The 24,686-nt window shown below is 49.9% G+C and overlaps 1 protein-coding gene across 6 annotated transcripts in view; it reads left to right on the forward strand.

The window, feature by feature from the left end:
* ST6GAL1 (ST6 beta-galactoside alpha-2,6-sialyltransferase 1) overlaps nt 1–23,793 on the forward strand; it is a 94,948-nt gene extending 71,155 nt beyond the window's left edge. For 2 of the 6 annotated variants that reach the window (XM_075004746.1, XM_075004747.1), the window contains exon 5: nt 1,401–2,187. In XM_075004746.1, the coding sequence (XP_074860847.1) occupies nt 1,401–2,042 (642 nt within the window). In that variant the 3' untranslated portion in view covers nt 2,043–2,187. Of the gene's footprint in view, nt 1–1,400; nt 2,188–8,957; nt 9,060–16,236; nt 16,412–21,318 lie in introns of those variants that run through there. The other 4 variants (XM_075004748.1, XM_075004749.1, XM_075004744.1 and 1 more) reach the window with 4 other exon arrangements.
* The last annotated feature ends 893 nt before the right edge of the window (nt 23,794–24,686 follow it).

Consider the following 24,686-nt stretch of genomic DNA (forward strand, 5'->3'; position numbering starts at 1 on the left):
CCCTCCTGGACGGAGGCCGAGCTGCGGGACCTGCTGGGGCTCTGGAGCGAGGAGGAGGTGCTCCAGGTAATGGGGAGCAAGAGGTGGAACGCGGATGCGTTCGCTCAGCTGGCCGACGGCCTGGCTGCCCGGGGTCACCCTGCCCGCACTCCTGACCACGTCAGGAGTAAGGTGAAGGAGCTGTGGCAGGGTTACTCCCGGGCCCGGGATGCGGCCAGCCGATCTGGGGCCGCCCCCATCACTTGCCCCTTTTACAGGGAGCTCAGGGACATCCTGGGCTCCCGGCACACCTCCTCCCCTCCGGCCACCCTTGACACCTTGGCTGACGAGCCCCAGCAGGCCCTGCAGCCGGAGTCCGCCCCGGAGGCAAGCCCCGCACCCCGGGGGCCCCCCCAGAGGCCACCCCCGGGACATCGCGGCAGGAGGAGGAGGAGGAGGATGGGGGGGGCTCCTCCTCTGCAGAATCCAGCCTGCAGATCCTCCTGCCATCCCGGAGCAGCAGCAGGGCCTCCGACCCCCGGGGATCTCCGGACCGTGGGAGCGGACCCACAGGTAGGTACCCCTCTCTGGTGGACACCCCGGGGCTTGAGGGGCAGGGGTGAGATATGTGTCCTGGGCCCCCCACATGCTCACATGGCCATGGCCCCAAGGACACCAGGGCCATGGCCCTCACAGCACTGCAGCCATCAGCCCCTTCCCCCGCCCCCGGCATGACAGTGCCATGCCCCATCCCCGGGCCAGGGGGCAGCGGAACCTCGAGGGGCCCCCGGGAGGAGGGGGTGGGACACCCCGCAGCAGCAGCATGTGATGGAGTCGGGGGAGTGCAAAAGGGAGACTCAGGCTACATATGAGCCACAAGAGCCGAAGAGCTCCCAGGGCCAAAGGAGGATCCTGGCGCTACAGCTGGCAGGTGACACCTCTGCCCTGAACCAACAGGAGGGAGGAGCCGAGCTGGCTTGGAATTGGGGGGTGAGGGCGGGGGCCACAGGTAGAGGCTAGGGGAAGGGAGAGCTGGTAGGCAGCCAGCCTGAGGAGGGGGAAAGCTGCATCCCAGAGGGGCCCCCCTTGGGGTCTTCTCCCCACGACGGGTTGGAAGGACTGTCTCTTCCGACAGCTGGTGCTGTCACTCCTGGCAGAAAGTGGCCATCTGTGGCCTAAGAAACCTCTCCTGCTGTCAGACCCTGCAGGGTGAAGTGAGAGTCGCTCCCACCAGGGGATGGGGTGCAGGGCCGGGGGACCCCTGAACCCCATCCATCACAGCAGCATCTCACGGGGACGGGGATGGGGAACCTGCAGCACAGGGCTGGGGGGACAAAGGCCACGGCTCGGGGCCCACACTAACGCCTGTCTCCATTCTTCTTCCCCCCCTCCTCTCCTGTGTCCTGCACCTGCACCATCAGAAGGACCGGAAGAGAGCGCCGGTGAGGCGTCAGTCGTCCCGGACAGCCCTCCGGGACCCTCGCTCCAGGGCAGCCCCTCGGCCGAGGACCGACCGGCCCCGCGGAGGGCTAGACGGCGGACCCCGCGCCACCAACCGCCGCCGGCGACGGACCCCCAGCTGCTGGCCATCCTCCGTCGGCGGCTGGAGGTCGCGGAGCAGCACCTCCACCTGCAGGAGCGGGCGCTGGCCTGGCGCCAGGAGGCATGGGGGGCCTACACGCAGACATTTAACCGGCTTGTGGACTACCTGGCCCCCCATGCCGCGCCGGCCGAAAGATCGCCCACCCTGCCCGCTCCTGCAGCCCCACCACCAGCTGCTCCGCCCGTCGCCGGCCCGTCTGCCGTCGCCCCGCCACCCACCCACGAGGGCCAGAGCGCCGAGGGACCCCTGGAGCCACCTGACACTCGCCGGCCCCGATACCTTCCGGTCCAGCCCGCTCCCACCCAGCTGCAGACCAGGCTGCAGGCGCGGCGGGGCTCCCGGCCAGCGACGCCCAGTGCCGGGCTATAGGGGCGAGGGGCCCGGGACGTGGCCCCCCCCTTTGTATATAGTTGCACCCTGTTTGTTTGGCCCCCCCGTTTGCCCCGTCCCCCTCATGTAAATAGTTCTCCCCTTTATCCTCCCTGGTTTCCTTTTTATTATTTATTGCACACTGTTGTTTATTTGCATTGTTTTATTGTTCTACATATTGCTTTGATTGGACGTTTGTCTCTGTTTTCTGTTTGTGGTTGACATATTTCTTTTTACATCCCCCAAAAAAAAGTTTCTGAAAGACCCAAAAAAAGTTTACGTTCAGCCACAAGTGCGTGCTGTCATTTGTCCAGGACAAGTGGGAGGGGGGGCGGTGGGGTGCTCCATGGTGTGGGCGTTGGGGCAGGAGTGTGGGGGAGGAGGGGGCGGGCAGTAGGGGGCCTGGGCAGAGTTCACCCCGCGGCCTGGTCGTTGAAGTGGGCCCGCAGGGCTTCCCGGACCCGGGTCCCCTCAGGGTCCACCTGCCGACTGGGGCCAGCAGGTGGCTGGACGTGTGCCCTGTCGGCCTCCGCAGCCCAGCCCTGCAGAAAGGTCTCCCCCTTGCTCTCCACGAGGTTGTGCAGGGCGCAGCAGGCACCCACAATCTGGGGGATGTTGTTGGGGCCCGCATCCAGGCGGGTCAGGAGACATCTCCAGCGTCCCTTGAGGCGGCCAAATGAGCGCTCCACCACCTGGCGCGCACGGTTCAGGCGCTCGTTGAAGCGCTCCTGGCTAGCGGAGAGATGGCCCGTGTAGGGGTGCATGAGCCACGGCCGGAGGGGGTAGGCCGCATCTGTGATGATGCAGAAGGGCATGGTGGTGTCCCCCAGAGGGATCTCCCGCTGGGGGATGTAGGTCCCCGCCTCCAGCCGGCGGCACAGGCCCGAGTTCCGGAAAACCCAGGCGTCGTGGGTGCTGCCAGGCCAGCCCACGTAAATGTCCTGGAAACGTCCCCGGCTGTCCACCAAGACCTGCAGGACGACAGAATGGTAGCCGTTGCGATTGAGGTATCGTCCGCCACTGTGATGCGGGGCGCGGATGGGGATGTGAGTCCCATCCAGAGCCCCGAAGCAGCTGGGGAAGCCCAGGGTGGCAAAGGCCGCGATGGTGGCATCTGGGTCCCCCAGCCTCACGAGCCTGTGCAGGAGCATGGCGTTGATGGCACGCACGACCTGCAGAGAAAGCACATGGGACGGCACCAATGAGGGGTCAGCAGGGTCTGCGTGGCCCTGCCCTGCCCTGCCCGGGCCCCCCTGCCGTGGCCTGCCCTGCTCTGGCCCCCCTGCCCGGCTCTGGCCCCCCTGCCGTGGCCCCCCTGCCCTGCTCTGGCCCCCCTGCTCTGGCCCCCCTGCCCTGCCCTGGCCCCCCCGCCCTGCTCTGGCCCTCCTGCTGTGGCCCCCCTGCCCTGCTCTGGCCCCCCTGCTCTGGCCCCCCTGCCCTGCCCCCTTTGCCCTGCTCTGGCCCCCCTGCCGTGGCCCTGCCCTGCCCTGCCCTGGGCCCCCTGCCCTGCTCTGGCCCCCCTGCCCTGGCCTCCCCCCGTGGGTTTACTTACCTCCATGAAGACAGCCCCGACGGTGGCCTTTCCGACACCAAACTGCTGTCCCACGGATCGGTAGCTGTCCGGAGTGGCCAGCTTCCAGACAGCGATGCCGACCCGTTTCTGCACTGTGAGGGCACGCCGCATGGCAGTGTCCTGGTGCCTGAGTGCGGGAGTGAGCCATTGGCACAGCTCCAGGAATGTCTGCCGGGTCATCCTGAAGTTCCTGAGCCAGTGGTCGTCGTCCCACTCCCCAAGCACCAGCCGCTCCCACCAGTCGGTGCTGGTGGGGTAGCTCCACAGCCGCTGGCGTGTGAGGCGGGGGGTGGAGCGGGGTGCTGCAGGGGTAGGGGTTGAGCCCTGCTGCCCTGGGGGCATCTCCTCCCCTGGGGCAAGGAGGTGCTCAGCTGCCTCCCACATGGCATGGGTCAGGGCAAGCCCTGCTCCTGCCGGGAGGGCTGGGTGGACCTCTAGCTGCTGCTGCTGCTGCTGCTGCTGGGGGTCCATGACTGCAGCGCCCGGGGTCTGTGTGCCTATGGCTCCTCAGACCGCGTGCTGTGCAGGCTGAGTGTGTCTGGGAGGGGCCCTTTAAGGGAGCGGCTAGCTGTTGCCCCGGAAGCGCTAGTCCGCCCATTGACCCTGTCTGCAGCTGTGCCTGGCATCCCTATTTCGATGTGTGCTACTTTGGCGTGTAGACGTTCCCTCGCTGCACCTATTTCGATGTTGGGCTGAGCAACGTCGAAGTTGAACATCGACATTGCCGGCCCTGGAGGACGTGTAGATGCTATTCATCGAAATAGCCTATTTCGATGTCGCAACATCGAAATAGGCTACTTCGATGTAGGCTTCACGTGTAGACGTAGCCCAAATGTGGTATCAAAGGGTATAATTAAACAAATTAATCCGAGAGAGATTATGTAGATGGTGAATGTACAAGCAAGTTGTATGGTGAATTTGGAAGGCAGTCCAGAAACAATGAAATCAGCTAAATAAGAGCAGAACAAATAGGAAATAATCAGTGCCTCAGGCTGTTAATTAGGAGCAAAACAGCTGCATAAGACCAGCATGTGTGGTAGCAGTTAAATGATGGTTGAATGGAAAGAATCAATCAGTTGATTGAGCTGAACAGTAAGGCAGTAAGTGGGGAGGTCAGTTAGGTGCATAGATTAAATGAGATATACTGAGGACTGACAGTCAACAAATTAATCACATAGAGCAGGTGTGAGTGAGGTTAAGGGCTGGACTCTATGACCTTCTGAGGTCCCTTCCAGTCCTAGGACTCTATGATCCTTTGAGGGTGCAGGGACTTGGTCACAGAAGTAGCGGGCAGTGAGACTGCAGTAGAAGTTTGGTGCCTACATTGTTGCTTCCAGTTGTTCTTGGTACCTGCCCTGCTTAAAAATGGGGGCTGGAAAGATGTCAACAGCCCTCCTGTTCCAGTGTTGAAACGATCTTCCCACATGTGCTATGTCTCTGTGCTTTCATCCTACTGGATAATTCTAGAGGGAGGTCCATGACTGCTGGAGTCACATTCTTCTATTGGCCACTTCCTTTCTCCTCACATCTCTGAGCCCTGATCTACACTACCGATCAGTCTGGAGTAACAGCTTTGCTTAGGGATATGAATAATCCACACCCCTGAGCAATGTAGTTGTATTGACGTAAGGACTGGCGTATACAGCACTGTGTTGGTGGGAGAGCTTCTCCCACTGACATAGTTACCACGTCTCGGGGCGGTGGGGCTATGAAGCTGGCGAGAGGGCACTCTTTCGTTGGCTTAGAGCATCGCTACGAGGCTGCATCGTGTCAGCTAGGGCGACCATACGTATTTGGGACAGGGAGATTTGGGGGGAGGGGCAGTTCCTCTTGGCTGCACCAAGCCCTGGGGAGCTGGTGCTTGCCCCACCTGAGCTGCGTCTACACGTGCACGCTACTTCGAAGTAGCGGCACCAACTTCGACGTTAGGCGGCGAGACGTCGAAGTCGCTAACCTCATGAGGAGATAGGAATAGCGCCCTACTTCGACGTTGAACGTCGAAGTAGGGACCGTGTAGACGATCCGCGTCCCGCAACGTCGAAATTGCTGGGCCCTCCATGGCGGCCATCAGCTGGGGGGTTGAGAGATGCTCTCTCTCCAGCCCCTGCGGGGCTCTATGGTCACCGTGGGCAGCAGCCCTTAGCCCAGGGCTTCCGGCTGCTTCTGCGGCAGCTGGGGATCTATGCTGCAGGCACAGGGTCTGCAACCAGTTGTCAGCTCTGTGTATCTTGTGTTGTTTAGTGCAACTGTGTCTGGGAGGGGCCCTTTAAGGGAGCGGCTTGCTGTTGAGTCCGCCCTGTGACCCTGTCTGCAGCTGTGCCTGGCATCCCTATTTCGATGTGTGCTACTTTGACGTGTAGACGTTCCCTCGCTGCGCCTATTTCGATGTTGGGCTGAGCAACGTCGAAGTTGAACATCGACGTTGCCGGCCCTGGAGGACGTGTAGACGTTATTCATCGAAATAGACTATTTCGATGTCGCAACATCGAAATAAGCTATTTCGATGTTGGCTGCACGTGTAGACGTAGCCCTGGAGTCCTGGGGATGCAGCAGCCTCAGGTGCTCCCCGCCTGGGGGAGCAGTGCTCGTGGGTGCTCCTGCCCCAACTCCCAGTCCCCCAGGGCCTAAATACAGGACAATTCGTCCCTTTTAAAAAATGTCAGGATGCCTTTTTGGCGTCCCAAATACGGGACCGTCCCACCCAATACAGGACAGATGGTCACCCTGTTCTGAGCCCAGCTTGTTCTCTGTCCATGATGGTCCTAACAGGGACCTGCTTGTTTCATAAAATCTAGAGTAAGAATCCCTTTTCCTTCTGGTCATCTTTGTCCCTCCTTTCCTTCCATCTTTCACTCTACTCTGGCACCCCCCACTGCTGCTCTTTACCACTCTTCCCTACCTTTCCCTGCTCTCACATCCTTGCCAAATACTTTTGGAGCCCCCAAGTCTGTGAGTTAGAAACTCTGATTCTATCAGAGGGACCTGCAAAGGACTGTGAGCGCCATGCTGCATTCTCAAATTTGGCAGCCAAGTGTTTAAAAATGACCTAAATGTTTTCAGTGGTATCAACTGAGAAAGCCACACAAAACACATGGCCGGCCTCTGGGCACAGCCCTAATTCTATCTCTCTGTCTCTCCCTCATTTTAAATTAAGACCACACACAAGCAAATTGCATTTCAGTTGTAGAATAATAGGAGTCTGCAATGGCCATGCAGACGTGGTTGGAATGTGTTGGTAACAGGAGAGCCAGAACAGCAGTTGATTGCTAGTGGTGGATGGGGCGGAAACAGCATATTTAAAAAGATGAGTCGACTCATTCTGAAGTAGCTCCCATTTGGCTAACATTTCTGAGAGGCTGTGTCTGGCATATTTTTATGACTGTGCTCTTCCTAAGCAGATGTTAACGAGCAGCATCTGTTTGGATTGTGCTCCTGCATGAAAGGCCAAGCACCTGCTCATCTCACTCAACTCCATTTCTCCTGCAAGCAGTGCTCCAAATTGTGCTTCCCAAGTTCAGCTCTTCCAGCTGCCCTGTGGCAGGTGTTAGATCATGAAAAGGGTAAAACTGTCCTTTGACTGTAATTTAGCACCAGTGACTGTTTGGGAAGATTGACACTTGGGCAAAATATGCAGTGGGCAACAGGGGGCTTAGATCACATTTAATTGAAAAACAAAATATAACCTGCATGGGCCGAATTTTAACAATCACACTTAACGGTCATGCTAAGAACGAACCGATGAAGTTACATTCAGAGTAACAGTCCCAGGCTACGTCTACACTAGCCCAGAACTTTGAAATGGCCATGCAAATGGTCAATTCGAAGCTTACTAATGAACCGCTGAAAAATACATATTCAGAGCCTCATTAGCATGCGGGCGGCTGTGGCACTTTGAAATTGCCGTGGCTCGCCACCGCGTGGCTCGTCCAGACAGGTCTTTTTCGAAAGGAACCCAGGAACTTTGAAATCCTCTTATTCCTATCAGCAGATAAGGGGATTTCGAGTTCCCGGGTTCCTTTAGAAAAGGAGCCCTGTCTGGATGAGCCGCGCAACAGCGAGCCACGGTGATTTCGAAGTGCCACGGCCGCCCGCATGCTAATGAGGCACTGAATATGTATTCCAGCAGTTCATTAGTAATCTTTGAATTGGCCATTTGTGTGGCCATTTCAAAGATTTTGGCTAATGTAGATGTAGCCTTGGACTGTTATTCTGAATGTGACTTCATCGGGTCGTATTTAGCATGACTGTTAAGTGTGATTGTTAAAATTCGGCCCATGCAGGTTATATTTTGTTTTCCAATTAAATGTGATCCAAGCCCCCTGTTGCCCGCTGCATATTTTTTACTTTTGGGCACTATCTGTGATGGTCAAAGGGTTGGAGAAATAGACTTAGATGTATCTGTTACCACTGTTACTCTACCTCCAACTAATATGAGTGATTAATTTTTGTGACTGTGGCCCATATTTGCTCCTTTCTGCTTAAAGTCAAGGTAGAAAGGGAGATTTAACACTCAGATATTGAGCCATTGCTCTTTCAATGCTCCACTATATCCTGACTTACTGGATTCAGGGGAGACACAGAATTCTTTAGCACACGTGACCCAAGGATAATAGAGTACTTTTTGAACTTCTTTTCTTCAGTAGTTGATGGCATGACCAGACCAGTTGGCTGCAGTAGTCTGGTAGAGTTAAATATACTGGCCACTGGAGGAATAATTTTCAAGTCCCTGAGTGTCCAGGACAGGGACTGCTCCAGAGCAATCTGGAATGTTCTAGAACCAGACAAGTCAGGCAGACACCCTAAGATACTTGGAGGCAGTTAAGAACCTACTAGAAGCAATTAAGAGACCAGCTACTTAGAACAACTCCTGCCATTAAGAACCTTCTGTAACTAATTTAAAAGTCTCCCCTTCAGGGAGGTGGTGTGCTAGGTCAGGGAATAAGGTGGTGTGCTGTGGAAGAGCTGGGAGAATGAGCGCAGTCAAGTACCTGGAGAAAGGTGTTGGGAGCAGCTGTTTTTTCTGGAAGTGTCCCAGGGAAGCTCTGGTAGTGGAGGAAAGACTACCTATCACTGCTACTGTTGGTGTCCCTGGGTGGAACCCGGAGCAGAGGGTGGGCCCAGTCCCTCCAACCCTCTCTGCACCACCACAGAGGCATTCCCTGAGAGGAAAGATGGGGACAAAGGAGGGTTTTCACACCAAACCCATTGGCTGGCCTGTGATGAAGGTGGCTCAGTAGGCTGTGAACTTTCCTCCAAAGAGTGGAAGAGGCTACACTGAGGGTTGTGGGAGCCTCTGCGGCAACCCCCAACCACCTAAGAGCACAGGAAACCCCAAAGGCAAAGCCAGAGCTCTGCCACCATCGATATAGCAGTGCTTATTGATGCCTGGTCTTTCACAGATGCAGAGACACATCTTTATTTTTCTCATTCAAGGTTGTAGCTGTTGAGGAGCAGAAGTTCCTTACAGAAACTTTGTACAATACTGGAATCTTAATTGTCTGGGATCCAGCACCCTATCACTCAGAAATATATGAGGTAAGTAAAAACAGGACAGTAAATGAGCTTTACATGGTAGCTGTGTCCTCTTTCTTGCCATACATACCTGCATGTTGAGGGACATTCCTTCTGAAGTTGTTTCTTCCTTTGGTGGGTGGGATGTAGAAATCTATGTATTCACAAGTGCCTTTTGCCATCCTAGCTTGCGATCAGCTCATGCACAGGGCTGTAATTTTTGACTCGGTGAACAAGGAAATCTCTTGTTTTCCCTGCAAGGACTGTCTTGTAGCAGGTGACCCTCCTCTGCCTGCACTACATTGATGACATCTTCATCATCTGGACCCAAAGGAAGGAAGCTCTTGAAGAGTTCCACCGTGATTTCGACAGTTTCCACCCCACCATCAACCTTAGCCTGGACCAGTCCACACAAGAAATTTACTTCCTGGACACTACTGTGCAGATAAGTGACGGTCACATAAATACCACCCTCTACCAAAAACCCACGGACCACTATGCTTATCTACATGCCTCCAGCTTCCATCAAGGGCATACTACAGGATCCATTGTTTACAGCCAGGCACTAAGGCACAACGGTATTTGCCCTGATCCATCAGACAGAGACAAACATCTATAAGATCTTTACCAAGCTTTCTTCAAACTACAATACCCACCTAAGGAAGTGAGGAAACAGATTGATAGAGCCAGACGGGTTCCCAGAAGCCACCTGCTACAAGACAGGCCTCGCAAGGAAAACAAGAGAACACCACTGACCATCACATACAGCCCCCAGCTAAGGCCTCTCCAGTGCATCACCAGTGGTCTGCAACCCATCCTGAACAATGATCTGTCACCCACTTCTGTTGTGAAATGTATGTATTTCATTGAGAAAATTACAGTCCTACTGCTAGGAAATCTGTGCCTTTTCCAGGCATGTGTGATAGTCCCTGAGCCATCTGTCTTTTATTGCCACAGTGTGTTTCTCAGTGGCAGAGCTCTTATGAAGGTGCACAGTGCTGTACATAACATTCTCACACTTGCTGTAGCATGATAATCTTCACTGTTTCAAGAATCCAGAAGTTAGGCTGGACAGTCTGACCACAGTGGCTATTTCACCCACACAGCAGCTGCTTGTGGTGTCTGCATGAAGAACACATTAGTGTCAGTTGTCACACTTGTAAACCATTCAATTCCAGGACTAAATGGCTTTGTGGTATCCGATAGAGTCGACGTTGGCCCTGAACCCTTAGCATCAGGGCATCAGTACGGAGTGCCCCCTTGGCACTATCATCCAGCTAGCACTGGTCCCTCTCACCAGCCTCACCCAAGAAAGCTAAGAAAATCATGAGGGGCAGATCTCCCTCATCCAGCAAGAGAAATGGAAGGGTCAGAGGAGGATCATAACCCTGATGAACATCAAGAAGTCTTGTGGCACCTTATAGACTAACACTCTCACACACCTTGGGAGGCAGGCCTGTCCTCACCTACAGACAGCCTGCCAACCTTAAACAAATCCTCACCAGCCACTACAGATCACAAACCCGTGACTCTAGGCCTGGAACCAGCCCCTGCAACAGTCCTCGCTGCCAACTCTGCTCACATATCTACACCAGTGACATCATCACAGGACCTAACATCAACCACACCATCAGGGGCTCCTTTACCTGCACATCTACTAATATAATATACGTCATCATGTGCCAGCAATGCCCCACTGCAATTTACATTGGCCAAACTGGACAGTCTCTCTCTGTAAAAGAATAAATGGACATAAATCAGACAGCAGGAATGGTAATGTACGGAAGCCTGTGGGGGATCACTTCAGTCTCCCTGGACACTCAGTGGAAGATTTAAAGGTGGCAGTCCTGAAACAAAAACATTTAAAAAATGATATGGAGAGAGAAATCTCTGATCTGCAATTTATTTGCAAATTTGATTCCATTAACCATGGATTAAACAGAGACTGGAAGTGGCTCGCAGCTTACAAAGTCAGTTTCTCTGCTCTAAGTGTTAATAGCTCCCCATTAGACTCTGAGAAAGGCTCACATCCCCCTGTCTGATCTGACTTGTTTTTTCGTCTTTTGATAAGTACTGTTGATACTGGGCCATTTCCACCTTGCTGAATAGACCTTGTCAGCTCTGGCCCTCTCTTTTACTGGGACCCCACTCTTTAAATACCCCTCTGAAACCACCACCACCACCACCCTCTGCCCACTCATGCATGTGATGAAGCAGGTCTTTGCCCATGAAAGCTTATGCTCCAAAATATCCATTAGTCTATAAGGTGCCACAAGACTTGTTGTTGTTCTCGAAGCTACAGACTAACACGGCTCCCTCTCTGTTACTTATAACCCTGATGGGGCAACTTGACTCCTCTGTTGTGATCATGAGCATTGACTCAAGCTGAGCGGTCTAGCCACTCCTGCAACACTGGACAGCAGAGTGGGCGTTGGCTACATTGAGTACCGTCCACACTGGAGGCCATGAAAGATGCACAGGATATCCTGACTGTTCCAGTACCACCCACTGCAGCTACAGCAGTTCCCTGCTAAAAGGGAAACCTGCTTTGAGACCTACGCCTAGACTGCCATCCTTTGGGCACCATGCCAAGTCCAGGGGAGCATCCTGCCACCGCTCACCCCTGCAGAGCTGCCACTCCCTCACACTTAGGGAAACTGGCCCACACGAGCCCACATTGAGCCTGGGTTCCTGCCATCATGGGGCAGAGCTTGTGTTGCTGATTTTGAGGCATAGATTTGTGGAGGCACATGCCTACCACCAGGGTCAAAAGCTGCCAAGCCCATCGTGGAATTATTCTGGGAACTGAGGCCACTGCTCCATCTCTTGTGGCTATCAGTCTTCGAGGCAGTCCTCCCAAATGGGGCAGCCACTGGGACATTGGGGATACTTACAGTCCAGCTCATGGCCCTGTTCACACATCTGGGGTCATAGATTGTTGGGTTCCCATCACTGCTCCACTTCTTAACGCTGATCACGAGCCGCACACACTAGAGACACCTCTGTCTTCGTGTGCTCTCAGTCACAGCAAAGCAATCAGCAACAATCCAGAAGTTAGGCTGGACAGTCTGACCACAGTGGCTATTTTACCCACACAGCAGCTGCTTTTGGTGTCTGCATGAAAAACACATTAGTGGCAGTTGTCACACTTGTAAACCATTCAGTTTTGGGACTAAATGGCTTTGTGGTATCCAGATGGAGTCGAAGTTGGATTAACCCAGAGACATTACCCACCTGGCTCCTGCTCCCCAGAAGCTGCCTGGTCTCCGTCTGTGTCAGGCTTGGAACAGTGATTTCCAGTTTCTGTCCTACATGGCACTATTGGTGTCATACACTGCAGGCCCACGCATGGCCTGAGGGCCAACCGACTCCAGCCTGTTACCACTGGCTTGGTAGGTGTTCTCACAACCACCCTAGCCCATTTGGTCTTTGGTGGGGGCGTCATAAGGGCTGGCAGCCGCATCACAGTCATCCTTTGTCGGGGGAAGACCACGTCATGAGCTCAGGAAGCTGCAGAGCATAGCACCACTAAGCCACCCGGGTAAAGTGGAGCCACTCCCAGTGCAGATTTTGTCCTCTTCATCCCTGAATAAAGCAATTGCACTTCCACACCCACTACCGCCAGAGGATCCAAAAGCCCATCAAGAGCTGGAACAGTAGGCAGCAGCAAATCTAACGCTGAAAGCAGAGATGTTCAAGGAGCCCCCAGACTCTCTATTTAATGTTCTCTGTTCCTTAGCACCCGTGAAGGAAGAGCTCCCACTTAAGAAGGAGTTCTGAAGATTACCACAGCCTTGTGGCAGACACCCTCCTCCCTGGCAGCAATATCTTAGGGTACATCTACATTTATGGGAAGGTCAACACGCTGGCAGTCAGTTTTCCAGAGCTCAAATGAGCATGCCTAGTGGGGACGTCTAAATCAAACTGACAATGCACCACTGTTAACACCGGTATTCCTGGCTGTCGTATGGAGTAAGGGAAGTCCGGCGGAGAGTTTCTCCCGTTGATTTCCCACTGTGTGGATAGCGGCAAAAATCTGTTCCAGATAAATTGACTCATGCAATGCAATTCTGGTAGCTGGATTTGCATATCTAAAATCAGTTTTACCTCCTAGTGTAGACCTGGCCTGAGAGAGCTGAGTGAAAGTACTTCATCCTAGCTAGAGGTTTCGAACACCTTTACAGCCACCCTATCCCTGACTCCCTGGTTGTCAAAGCTGTCAACCTAAACTGAAGGCAAACCCCCAGGCTGTCCTTGGCCCATATGACTACAGTATGGGGGCAGACTGTGGACAGTTTGAAGGGCTGCTCCCAGACCCATTGCAGAAGGAGTTCCATGGCATGCTGAATGAAGGTAACACTGTGGCTAGAGTAGCTCTCCAGGTGGCTTCAAACATGGCTGATTCAGCGGCCCACATAACGTCTTCCACCATCTCAGTGTGGTGAGTGTCCAGGCTCCTCTCTGTCCTGTCCTCAGCGGCTCAGCAGTCACTGCAGGACCTCCTCTTCCATGGGAAAGTGCAGCTAACAGAACACAGTAAGCTGCCTGGCCTGAAAGACTCCCATACAATCTTCAAGACTTGTCGGGCTCTATGTCCCTGCTCTGATGTGCAAGTGGTTCATACTGTCTCAGCCCCCTAGTAAAAGGAGCCATTCGCAGAAAAGCACCACCTTCTAGAAAGGTCAGGGGCTACAAGAGGCATCTGAGCCACCTTCCTCACCCTTCTGCTCAGATAGGCTCATCCCACAGTGAACAGAGAGCCCCTTTTGAGAGCTACTGGACTACTCCTAGGATCCAGTTTACCCGGTTTTCCAGCCACCTTTCCCACATCCTCCCAGTCTGGTCCTGCATCACCTCAGACAAGTGGGTCCTCCTGACAGTAGAGCAGGGCTACACCCTGGAATTTGTTTCTACCAGTCCCTCTCCCCATTTCCCTTCCCCACTCCTCAGGGACCCTTCTCACAAATCTCCCATCATAGCTGCTGGTACAAGGGCTGTTGGGACTGGGGAGCAATGGACAAGGTCTCGCCACAATTTCAGAACAGAGGGCTTTATTCTTTAGCCCATAGACAGGCTACAGCCTATCCTGGACCTGGGCAACCTCAATAGCTATCTACAAAAGAAGTTTCACATGGTCTCCCTGCCTTCCATCTGTCCCTCCCTGGATTTGGGTAACTTGTATGCCACTCTCAACTTGCAGGATGCATACTTTCACCATGGAGTCTTCTCTGGACACAAGTATTTGCTCAGGTTACAGTTGGACATGATCATTGCCAGTTTGTGGTCCTTCCCGTTTGGCTGGCAAAAGCACTGAGGGTAAAAATGCCATTCCCTGAGAGGCAGGGGCATGATCATGCATCCGTATCTGAACAATTGGTTCCCTGCTCTGCCCCAGACTTCCCATGTGACCTGCAAAAACAACGAGAAGTCCTGTGCCACCTTATAGACTAATAGATTTTTTGAGCATAAGTTTTGGGAGCAAAGATCCACTTTTGTCAGATGTATGTAGTGCATCTGAGGTGATGCAGGTCCAGGCTGGGAGGATATGGGAAAGGTGGTTGGTGATTCTCCACTACATGCATCTAGTGAAGTGGGTCTTTGCCCACAAAAGCTCACGCTCCAAAAATTCTGTTAGTCTGTAAGGTGCCACAGGACTTCTTGTTGTTTTTGCACATACAGACTGATACATGTGACCTGGAACATGTCACTGAGGTCTGGATTCTAAATCCTATTTTAAGTCTACAATTCCATCCACAAAACTTCTGCCAAATGCTAGGAGCATAAACTCAGTGCCTACACTGTCAGTGGAAAAAATTCTCTCAAGACTGTATTTCTGCCTCCAAGCATACACACTACCTCAGCGCTCTAGGTTTCTGGACATTTGTCTCCTGCATAAGTACTGGAGTGATCCCCTAACCTGGAGGAGATTGGTGAGCAAATGCCTATCTCATGTGCAGAGCCTGATGCAGAAGGTGAGCTCAGAGGCTGTCTGTTGTCTATGAGATTGGTTCTCATTTACCATTGTTTTTAACATTCAGAAAGCTGAGGATTTCCATGTGTTCTTCACTTTAAATGAATACAGATGTGATTAAATGAAGAGTTCTTGCAAGGTTCCGAAACCCAGCTTTGTGCTGAGGCATTAGAATCTAAGTGAAGTCATCTGGAAATTAGTTTTTAGCTAGTGAAACTGATAAGTTTATTGTTAAAGCTGAGAGCAATGTAAAAGGGAATCAACCCTCAGTGAAAAGTAAATTGAATTTGTAACATTCTTGCAGCTTTGGTAACACAGGGTGCTGTTACTAGCACACACACACGAGTATTATCTGTGGAGGGTTACTGATCCTTTGGAGTGTAATCTGCAGTCCTCAGCTCCATCTGCTCTCTTAGTCTTAAATCACACCTGACTTTCTAGAGAAGCATCATTGCTTGGACATTCAGGTGGCATTTTACAAGTCTTTGCTTAGCCCTACACTCCAAAGAAACAAGGGATATATGTAGTGTGCTTAAGAGCCTTTAATGAGCTAGGCTCATGCTCATTGCCTAGCCAAGATTCCTCTCCTATAGATGGTCCTAGAGTTTAAGAAATATGAGTCTCCGTAATAGTCTGCTTAGGGATAAGAGAGTTCTCCATCAGTCTCCAGTATGTGACTGTCTTATAACAAGAGAAGACAGTCCTGTAGCACCTAAAAGACCAGCAGTATTGTTCGTGGGTCTTTCCCATGGAAGCTCATCACCTAATAAATAATATTGTTAGTCTTTAAGGTACTACAGGACTGGTTTCTTCATTTTGTGAAGACACAGAGTAACACAACTACCTCTCTGAGATTATAATAGATACTGCAAGAAAGGAATACAGTGTGCTGTCGGTCTGCAGTGTTCTGTGAATTTGCGCTGCCACTCATTCCACTTCTAAAAAAATGTCTTTCATGGGATCTTTAAGGTTACATGGTGGGTATTGTAGACTTTTGTGTTCCATTGTGTGTGCCATGTACCCACCTGTCTGGGGCATGATATCTCTGCCAGCAGCACCTTGCTCTTAGAATTAGCCTCTAGGTGAAATATTGAAAGGCAGCCTCCTCCCTGAAATGTAAGTTAGTGGTTTCTACAGCAGTGTAGAGCAATAATGGATTACTTAGGTTACCTGTTTTATGAGAGATCCTGTCCTTTCTGTTTAGTGGTTCTGTTTCTGTTTCTGTTTTAGTGGTACAGAAGACCAGACTACAGTTTCTTTGAAAACTACAAGACCTATCGTAAGAGACATCCTGACCAGCCCTTTTATATTCTGAACCCAAGAATGCAGTGGGCGCTTTGGGATGTAATTCAGGAGAACTCGTTGGAGGACATTCAGCCCAATCCACCTTCTTCTGGAATGCTTGGTAATGTAACTGCCCAGTAAATACTTGACTCTGATTTTGGATGGGGCCCTGCAGTTCATTGGAGAGCTGATAAGCATAGTGATTTCTGTTGATCAGGTTCAGAACAATCTTTTCGTGCTTTCTAGCAATGTCCAGCTTCTGTAAAATATAAACATTTCCCATCTCTGAACAGCAGCTGACTTGTGTTAAAAATCAGCATTTCCCAGCAGCAACTCTCCAACTCTTCTGTATAGTGCTGACCTCAGAAACAGCTATACTCAGGCTAAATACAGATGCAGGCTAGAATATGAGGCGCACCAATGTCAATCATATCGGTCACGAGCATTTGTAGCCAATGAGAGAAGAACAAATCATATCTGGTCTCATCTGAAGCACAGTGAAGTCCATCAGAGCTTTCCCTGCTATTCTTTTTCGTTGCTTTGTATTTTAACATGCAAACAAACCTACTTATTCTCCGTTACAGTCAACAAATAGTTTTATTTTTCACATTGAGTCACCATTACCTATTATGGGATAAGCACAATGCAAAAAGAAAGATCTGATAAGGGAAAAAAGTTACCAGAACTCAGGAATAGCTGTAAAAATAGTAAATAATTCCTACCCAGCCAGCCTTATCACTAGTTCTAAAGCACATTTGTTTCATTACCCTGTGCAGCTCTCAAAAATTAACAAAAGAGGTTCATTTTCCTCCCAGTCAGAAATTCTATTGCATGCAGGATTTCTCCTCTTCTCAGCCTTACTTAATCAGAAGCAAAATGAAAAGGACCCAGTTGCTAAGAAGCAATTTTTAAGAAAACCCCGGAAAGTAGAGAAGTCCTCTTGTTTACTTTGTAAGTGGTCAAATTGTTCTGCTTTGGGTTACCTTCCTACTACTTACAAAAGGGTGCTCATACTGTAAGATATTCCCTCAGGGAAATGCAGGTATATGCAGAAGTCGACCTTAGTAAAGTTATCTTAGCTGATTATATTTCTTGTGGTCAGATTTCTCGGTGTCTTTTTCCTACAAACTCAGGTTTCTGCCTTCCAAGCTATTAAATCATTGCTGACTCACGTTCAGCACTAATGTGTAAGGGGGAAAGCAGCTGATTTTTAGAAGGAAAACACAATGTACATGATTAGTAGTTAGACCAAGGGGTTGAGAAGGCAGGACTACGCATAGTTCAGTCTCTTGACACTCATGCCTCAGTTTCCCCGTGTCTCCCAACGAGAGAGAGAGAGAAGCTTTTGAAGTTACACAGAATTTTTCTTCATGTGACTTCTACAGAAGACCTGCGTATAGCTTGAAAGCCCATTTCTCTCACCAGCTGGTGCTGGTCCCATGAAAGACATTCTTCCTCTGTATGGAATACACACAGGTACCATCATACCCATCATGGTCCCACTGACCAACCCCATGGACAGTGTTCCTCATAACCACTCTGCCTGTGATCAGGTTTACAACAGTGGTGCAGTGGGTACACATGTATGCCATGTGCTTGAGTACAGAGTTTCTTCAGCATAGTGTCTGCTGATCCAGACATGTGCAGTAATACTCCCCATGTGCTCAACTGAGTTGGGGCAATGCAGATAAAAACTTCTCCAGTTTCTTCTTACTCCCACATGACCTAGGTCAGAGTCAAGTCCTCTGCTCCTGTACAGCCTGTAAAATAGAGTTATAAATAGTTCATCTCATAACCTAGGTATTCTAATTTGAACATAATTCTCCAGATAGGGGAAATCATCCCCAGTCCCTAGGCCGTGCCTTGATTAACCCCAGACTAGGGCCCAGGGATTCAACAACTGCATCTCCTCCTGTCTCCAGCACCATCGAGGATCACTGGTGCCTGTACCATGTCGCTGTGAATTGCAGTATTTGTAAATCCTTCTTGTCCAGAACTAGGAAGGGCTGAGAGCTCTGACGGAAAGAGGTCCTTTTGGAAGATGCTTTGAAGCCCCATTCTGCCCTGGGCCTAAGAGACCCTCCTCGTACGTTGGCCTCAGTTGACCAGAAGTGCCCTTCAAGCACAAGCCTTGGAGCAGAGCCCTTCACGTCAAAGCCCAAGGACTCTTCACATAGCACTCCCCATTAGAGTGAGGGGCACTTTCATGCGCATAAGGACAGATACCCACCGTGCACTGTCCAGAAAAAATGCCTTTCCTCCTGAGCTGATCTAGGTCAGGTGCAGTGTCACACATGGAATGTATTAATTAAATCGGCTCCCCAAAAGAATCCCAGGCTGGAGAGTAAGGCAGGGAGAAAGAGAGATCTGCTGGTTCCGACAGTATTCATTGTCGGTACCACTTTGTCCATCCAAAGTCTGCTACTGTAACAGAATTATGCCATGCATGTTTCAACCTATCAGCAGAGTCAATCACCCAGTAGGCAGGGAAGTAGAAATGGGGGAGTCAAGCCCCAGAACTCAAGGGAAACTTCCTGTTGCAGGTAGGGGCAAAGAAGGAACTGTCTGGGGGGTCTGTACATGGAAGATGGACCAGGCTGCTGTAAGGGAAAGAAAACCAGTAGGAGATGACACACATGGGGGATGGACAGGGCAATGATGGGGACCCAGGGCTACACTGGAGTAAATCAGCAGCCCAGCCCATTTTTACTCAGATCCTCAGTACTGTGACCTGCAGGAGCCTTACCAGATGGAGAGGACCACAGAGGAGACCAACAAAATTGAGGAGAGTCTGAATGAATGAACTGGATTGGAGAAGGCAGACAGAGTGGGATCAGATCAAAGAGGTGCCAAGAGATAGTCCACCAGCTCCGTGTGCTCGACATGACAGCTCAGGGCACCTATCCGGCTTGATTTGAAATGTCATGGTGCCTGATGAAAGAAGAGTAGAGACCAGGGGGTTTGGCCAGTGCTGCTGTGGGACGACCTGCAGCAGGAAGTTCTTGGGCATATATGAAAAGAGGGGCTGGCACATGATGTTCAACCCGAGAGGCTTTTGGCGGAAGAAAGGGACGAGTTTGCCCTTACAGCAAGTGGGGGAAGGGTGTAGCCTGAAGTCCAGAGCGCTCCAAATAGGCTTTTACAAGATGAGCAACTTAACATCTCACACCGATTGCAGGCCTCAAACTACACTGCATTGCTTCAAGGTCACAAATGGGCATGCATCACACGTGGGGTATACAAGCTTAGTGGCACTTGACCTACTGACCAGACAGAAATCACATCAAGTCCAAAGTCACTATTTCCTCTAGAGTTCTCGCCTCCCTTGTTTTGGGAGTCCAACCCAAACAAAGTCATGGTGGAAACTCCCTTCAGCCTTCGGGATACTTGCCCTTACAGAACATGACATTCACTTGGACTGCCACGTCACTAAATAGTAGCTTACTGGGGCTGAGAGTTGATCCATCTAGCGTGCCAGGCCTTGCTGCTCATACACTCGCGCTGTATACAAATAACGTCAGACGATATCACTACAGTAGTCTATACAAAAAATAGGGAGGACAAGATCTGATTCCCTCTGCCTAGAAGCAGTAAGACTTTGGAACGGATGTAGATCACCATATGGGCTGCATACCTCCCTGGTGTCCCAAATTCCTTGGCAGACAGATTAAACAGAAACTTTTCCTCAGACCACAAGTGGGAATTAGAGTAGTGTTGACCCACACTCCTCTTACATTCTCACTTGGGACCATGAGGAGCTTTGCTGTGCATATTCAGGTCAACGGAGTCTGCTATGAAGAATTTCTGGACTCAGGCACATGGCACGTGTGTGTACCTGTCTGTGGAATACCAATAGGAACTGTCCATCTCAGAGAGACTCTAGTTGCAGTAATTCATCTCTGTTTACCTCCCCCACCTAGTTCTCTAATATTCTGTGATCAACACAGCTACAGCTCTGCATATTCCACTGTTGTGAATTGTAAATTGTTCTGTATACTTTGGCAACCTTTGGAATGTCCCATGTAAGTGGAAATAATTCCTTATGGCAAAGTCTGATCAAATTACTTTTAAAAATGGGAAATACAATTTGACAAGTTCACAGAGTCAAAGAGAATTTGTTGTGTAACGTTAGCAGATTCCCTAGTCATCCTTCCAGATGTCACAACTCTATTCAGATCTGAAACTTGGCATAATTCAGTGAAATACTTGAAAATAAATATTGATTCAAATTCCCTGGTATGCCCAGAGTACTTTACATTGTTTTAGCTATGTAAAGCAACTTTTAAACCTGGATTAATGGTTACCTCTCTACTAGTTGTTTTGCTCAGAACATACCATGGAATCTGTTTGATCATCAGCATTATTAACTACATTCTGGAATTGCTTGTGCACTTCACGTAAGACATGAGGATAACGCTGCTCCATCTAGAGAAATGACTTGGAGCTTGAAGAGTTGTGTGCTGTTCAGCCAGACTGAACTGCAGACAAGCCCTCTCTTGTAGCTGTGTGCTCCATCACAACACAAAATCCTCGCCTAGACTTGAGAGTGGCCAGTTTGGCCAAGTCAAATACACTGCATGCTTGATTACTCGGCAAGTGTTCATCCAGCTATCAAGAAATAGTAGCATTTTCAAATGCTGATGGTATAACTCATGATATATTTCTGTCACACAGTATCATCACAAGTCTTTATGGGACATGTTCTGCTATGTCTGACAGGATGCAGCTGCTAGTCACAGCATCTGTAATTCTGGAGCTGGAACTGATTTGTGTGTGCCAGAGGGAGCAACTCAATAGTCCTGCATACTTCCAGGGGCTTCAAAAATAGCCTTCTCCAGTCCCAGCCTTTTCTCGCTGCCTACATTGTCTGAACTTTAAGAAGACTTCTTCCTGCAGGGAACCCATTTTGGGAGACAGAGGGGTTATTTAATCTAAACTACTCCGTTTCCCATTTAAGCTAGAAAATTGTTGGTTTCATGAGCTCTTTGACCTCGGGTTAACTAACTGGTGCTTCCTCTCTCCTGTCAGGCATTGTGATTATGATGACCCTCTGTGATGAAGTGAATGTTTATGAATTCATCCCTTCCAAACGACAGACAGACGTCTGCCACTATTACCAGAGGTTCCGCGACCGTGCCTGCACCATGGGTGCTTACCATCCACTGCTGTTTGAAAAAAACTTGGTGAAGCACATTAACCAAGGCACGGATGAGTCCATTTATACCTATGGGAAAGTGACTTTGCCTGGCTTCAGACAGGTGCGCTGTTAACAACCCAACTTCTGCTGTGCACACGTCTGTTGATTTTTTGAAAAGCACTTTTAGAAGGATACTGTTAAGATTGTTAGGCCTAAACATTGCTGTGCCTTGACAGTCCTTCCATAATACGCCTTTGGCATTTGTGTGGTGTAACTTCTCCAGTTTGTACCACAGTAGTGAGCATTACACATCTTCCACCGCAGTTACCCAATATATATTGTGTGAACTTGGAATCGGGTTAGTGGATCTGATCCTCTGAGGGGCTGAATACCTTCAAATCCTGTTGGACGCTTCTTGAGTTGTTTCTGCGCAACGGAAACCAGTGTCAAGTGTCTGGTGCACTGTACTGCTCATATCGCTCTGTTGAACTCAGTGGAACGATACCAGTAGAAAACTTGGTCCATTTTTTAAAAAAAAAGAATGCCTTAAAATAATCCCTTAGTTCTAGAATCCTTAATGTCAGACCCTACGATTTTTGAACCCACTTTCAAAGTTGCAAGCTAAAATAGCCTTAGTTCAGCAAGTTAAAGTTTATTATTTGCAGCAGGGACCTGACAACCTCAAGTCCTTTATTCTCTGGAACTGTGATGGCGATTGTGCCAAATCAAAGAGAAGTTGTTCAATGTTGATTTGAAATTTCTACCTTTTTAAAAATTACAATTTTCAATGAATTGCTAAGATGAATTTAAATGGCTTGTTCGGTGTTGTGTGCTGGTAGGAACACAGGCTGTTTTATTTCCAAGACACTGTCTGGAAGACTTTTAAAAGGCACAAATGGCATGTGAAACCATAATGGAGGTTGATGCCCATTTGTGCCCTGTGAAAGTCTCCCTATTAGTGATTCAGGACAATACTGTTACACAGTCACTGGCAACTGACTAAGCTGTTGAACCCTTAGCCAACAACAAGTCACTTCTCTTAGGTTCTATCAGCTGTCCAAGCCGACATAGGTTAGATAGACACACTCTCTCTCTCTTTCTCACACACACACACACCCTTCCCAAATGCACCATCTCTTGAAGTAGTGCAGCTCCCCCTTCCCAGCTGCTGTGATCTGGAAGCTGGTGTAAAGAAGCAGGCAGAGTTTTGACTCCTTCCTGCTCCTTGATGTGATTTTTCTCCCCACATTTCCTGAAAGCAATAATCTTTCTGATTTCCCCCAATCACAGGGATTACCATTTTTCTTTGGGCTGGGCAGAGGACACACCTTTGTTGTCTTTCTTCCCTCTGGTCACCTGTTCCAGAGCTACTATCATTTTCTCCTCTTCCAGATTTACAGGCTCTTAGCCTCCTAGCTGAAGTCGCCGGGTTACACTCTCCTGTTGCATGCACTGGTATGACCCTCCTCAGGTTCGAGGCATTGCACCTGTGTTACCAAGGCCAGAACACCTGACAGGAAGCGCAAATGCTTGATATGCGGATTCCTGCTCCTGCCTATATCTATGACAGAGTAACTTTCAATGGGTTATGCCCTATACCTGGTGTTGAGTACTATTGGATTTTAGTTGGTTTTAGTTGCAAAAGTGGATGCTAGTTTTGCAGTCCATATATACATCCCTGTGGGGGCAAAATAGCTGCACAGCCTTGAAATTTGTCCCACTTGTGAAGAACCCCATTGGGTTAAATTCTGCATTTGGTTAAATTTGAATGACCCAACTGGATTCCAGGGAGAGCTTGGCCATCCTATATCTGGATCTTCAGGGGAACATTTCTCCCTGTGTGGAGACCAGCTGACTGTATTTGGAGTGTGTAGCTCCCACTGTGGCATCAGGATTTATCTGAATAAATTGCTATTGAGAAAATTTGCATCATGGAACCCATGAGATGATAATTACCATTGTTTTTAATATATTCTTGCAAAGACATTGGCAGAGATTCTGATCTCTGTAAACCGGTGTGAGTCTAGAGGAGCTACCACGAAGACAATTGAATCCCTCCAGATTTGCACCTGTCAATAAGAGATCAAAATAACTGATCTGACATTTAAATATTGCCATATATTTCTGCAAAAGCTTTGTCTGGATAGGAGTGAGTTCCCATCTGTGACTCATTACCGATTTCCATTGTGTTACGGAGTGAAATCATCCAACTGTTTTCATTAATTATGTAACAATGTTTTAAATTTTAAGTAGAAGTACCCAACTCAGCATTTTTAGTTATCTGAACACTGACCTTTTAAAATAACCCTGAAGGATCCAAAGATGTACAACTTGCAATAAAGTTTGTCTTTTTTTTAAAACAGAAAGTCTCTGTGTTATTCTTAAACAAACTTAACATTGGGATGTTAAATATTATTTCATTTCTCCCACACCCTTCCACCCCTCGCATCCATTTGTGAGCTTTCAAAAGCTTGAGAGCAGGAATAATTCAGGAGAGATGTAGGAAATATCCCCTCACACCTCTGCTGTACTACTCACTTACAGAAATCAAAGGGAATTTTGGGATGCTGCAAATAGAGTGGCAATTCAGACCACAAAGTTGCATCTTCAGTGAACAGAAGAAGGAATTTGAATCACAGTTATTACTGTATTTACCAACAATTCCAGATCAACAGGGCTTATTGGGACACTATGTAACAACTTCTGCACACACTGGTGGGAGTCAGTCTTCTCCCAGTACAGGGAGCGGCAACCTGCAGCTCTTTAAGGAGTCATTTGAGGCTCCGGATGCTGCAGCTGCTGACTCCTCTTACAGCTCCCTGCCCTGCCACCGCTGAAGGAGGAGAACTAAATTTACCTGGTTTAGCAGCCGACAGAACAATGGGAGGGATCCGGCCATTAAACCAATTAAATTTAGTTCCATTATTTCAGCGGTAGCAGGGAGACGTGCTAAGCCTGTAGGAGAGCCGGGCGGGGAGGGGTGGCTGTTTCTGCCCAGATGGAGCAGTGCAGCCCTGACAAAACAGAGGAGGAGGGAGGTGGAGGGAGGCGGCGGCTGCAGAGGAGCAGCAGCAGTGCCATGGAACTGACCAAGTGGTACTGCTTCGTGCTGGCTGAGCGTGAGCGCGTGCACCAGAAAATGAGCATCACGCTTTACACAGGACGAGGAGCCGTCCCCACACAGCTGGAGGAGCTCATCCGCTGAGGTGGGTTAATCCTGGGGATGGGGGCTGGTTTGGAGCTAACAGGGATTAAGTCT

Source organism: Carettochelys insculpta, chromosome 10 (assembly GCF_033958435.1).
Source record: "Carettochelys insculpta isolate YL-2023 chromosome 10, ASM3395843v1, whole genome shotgun sequence".
In the NCBI taxonomy this organism is placed as follows: Eukaryota; Metazoa; Chordata; order Testudines; family Carettochelyidae; genus Carettochelys; species Carettochelys insculpta.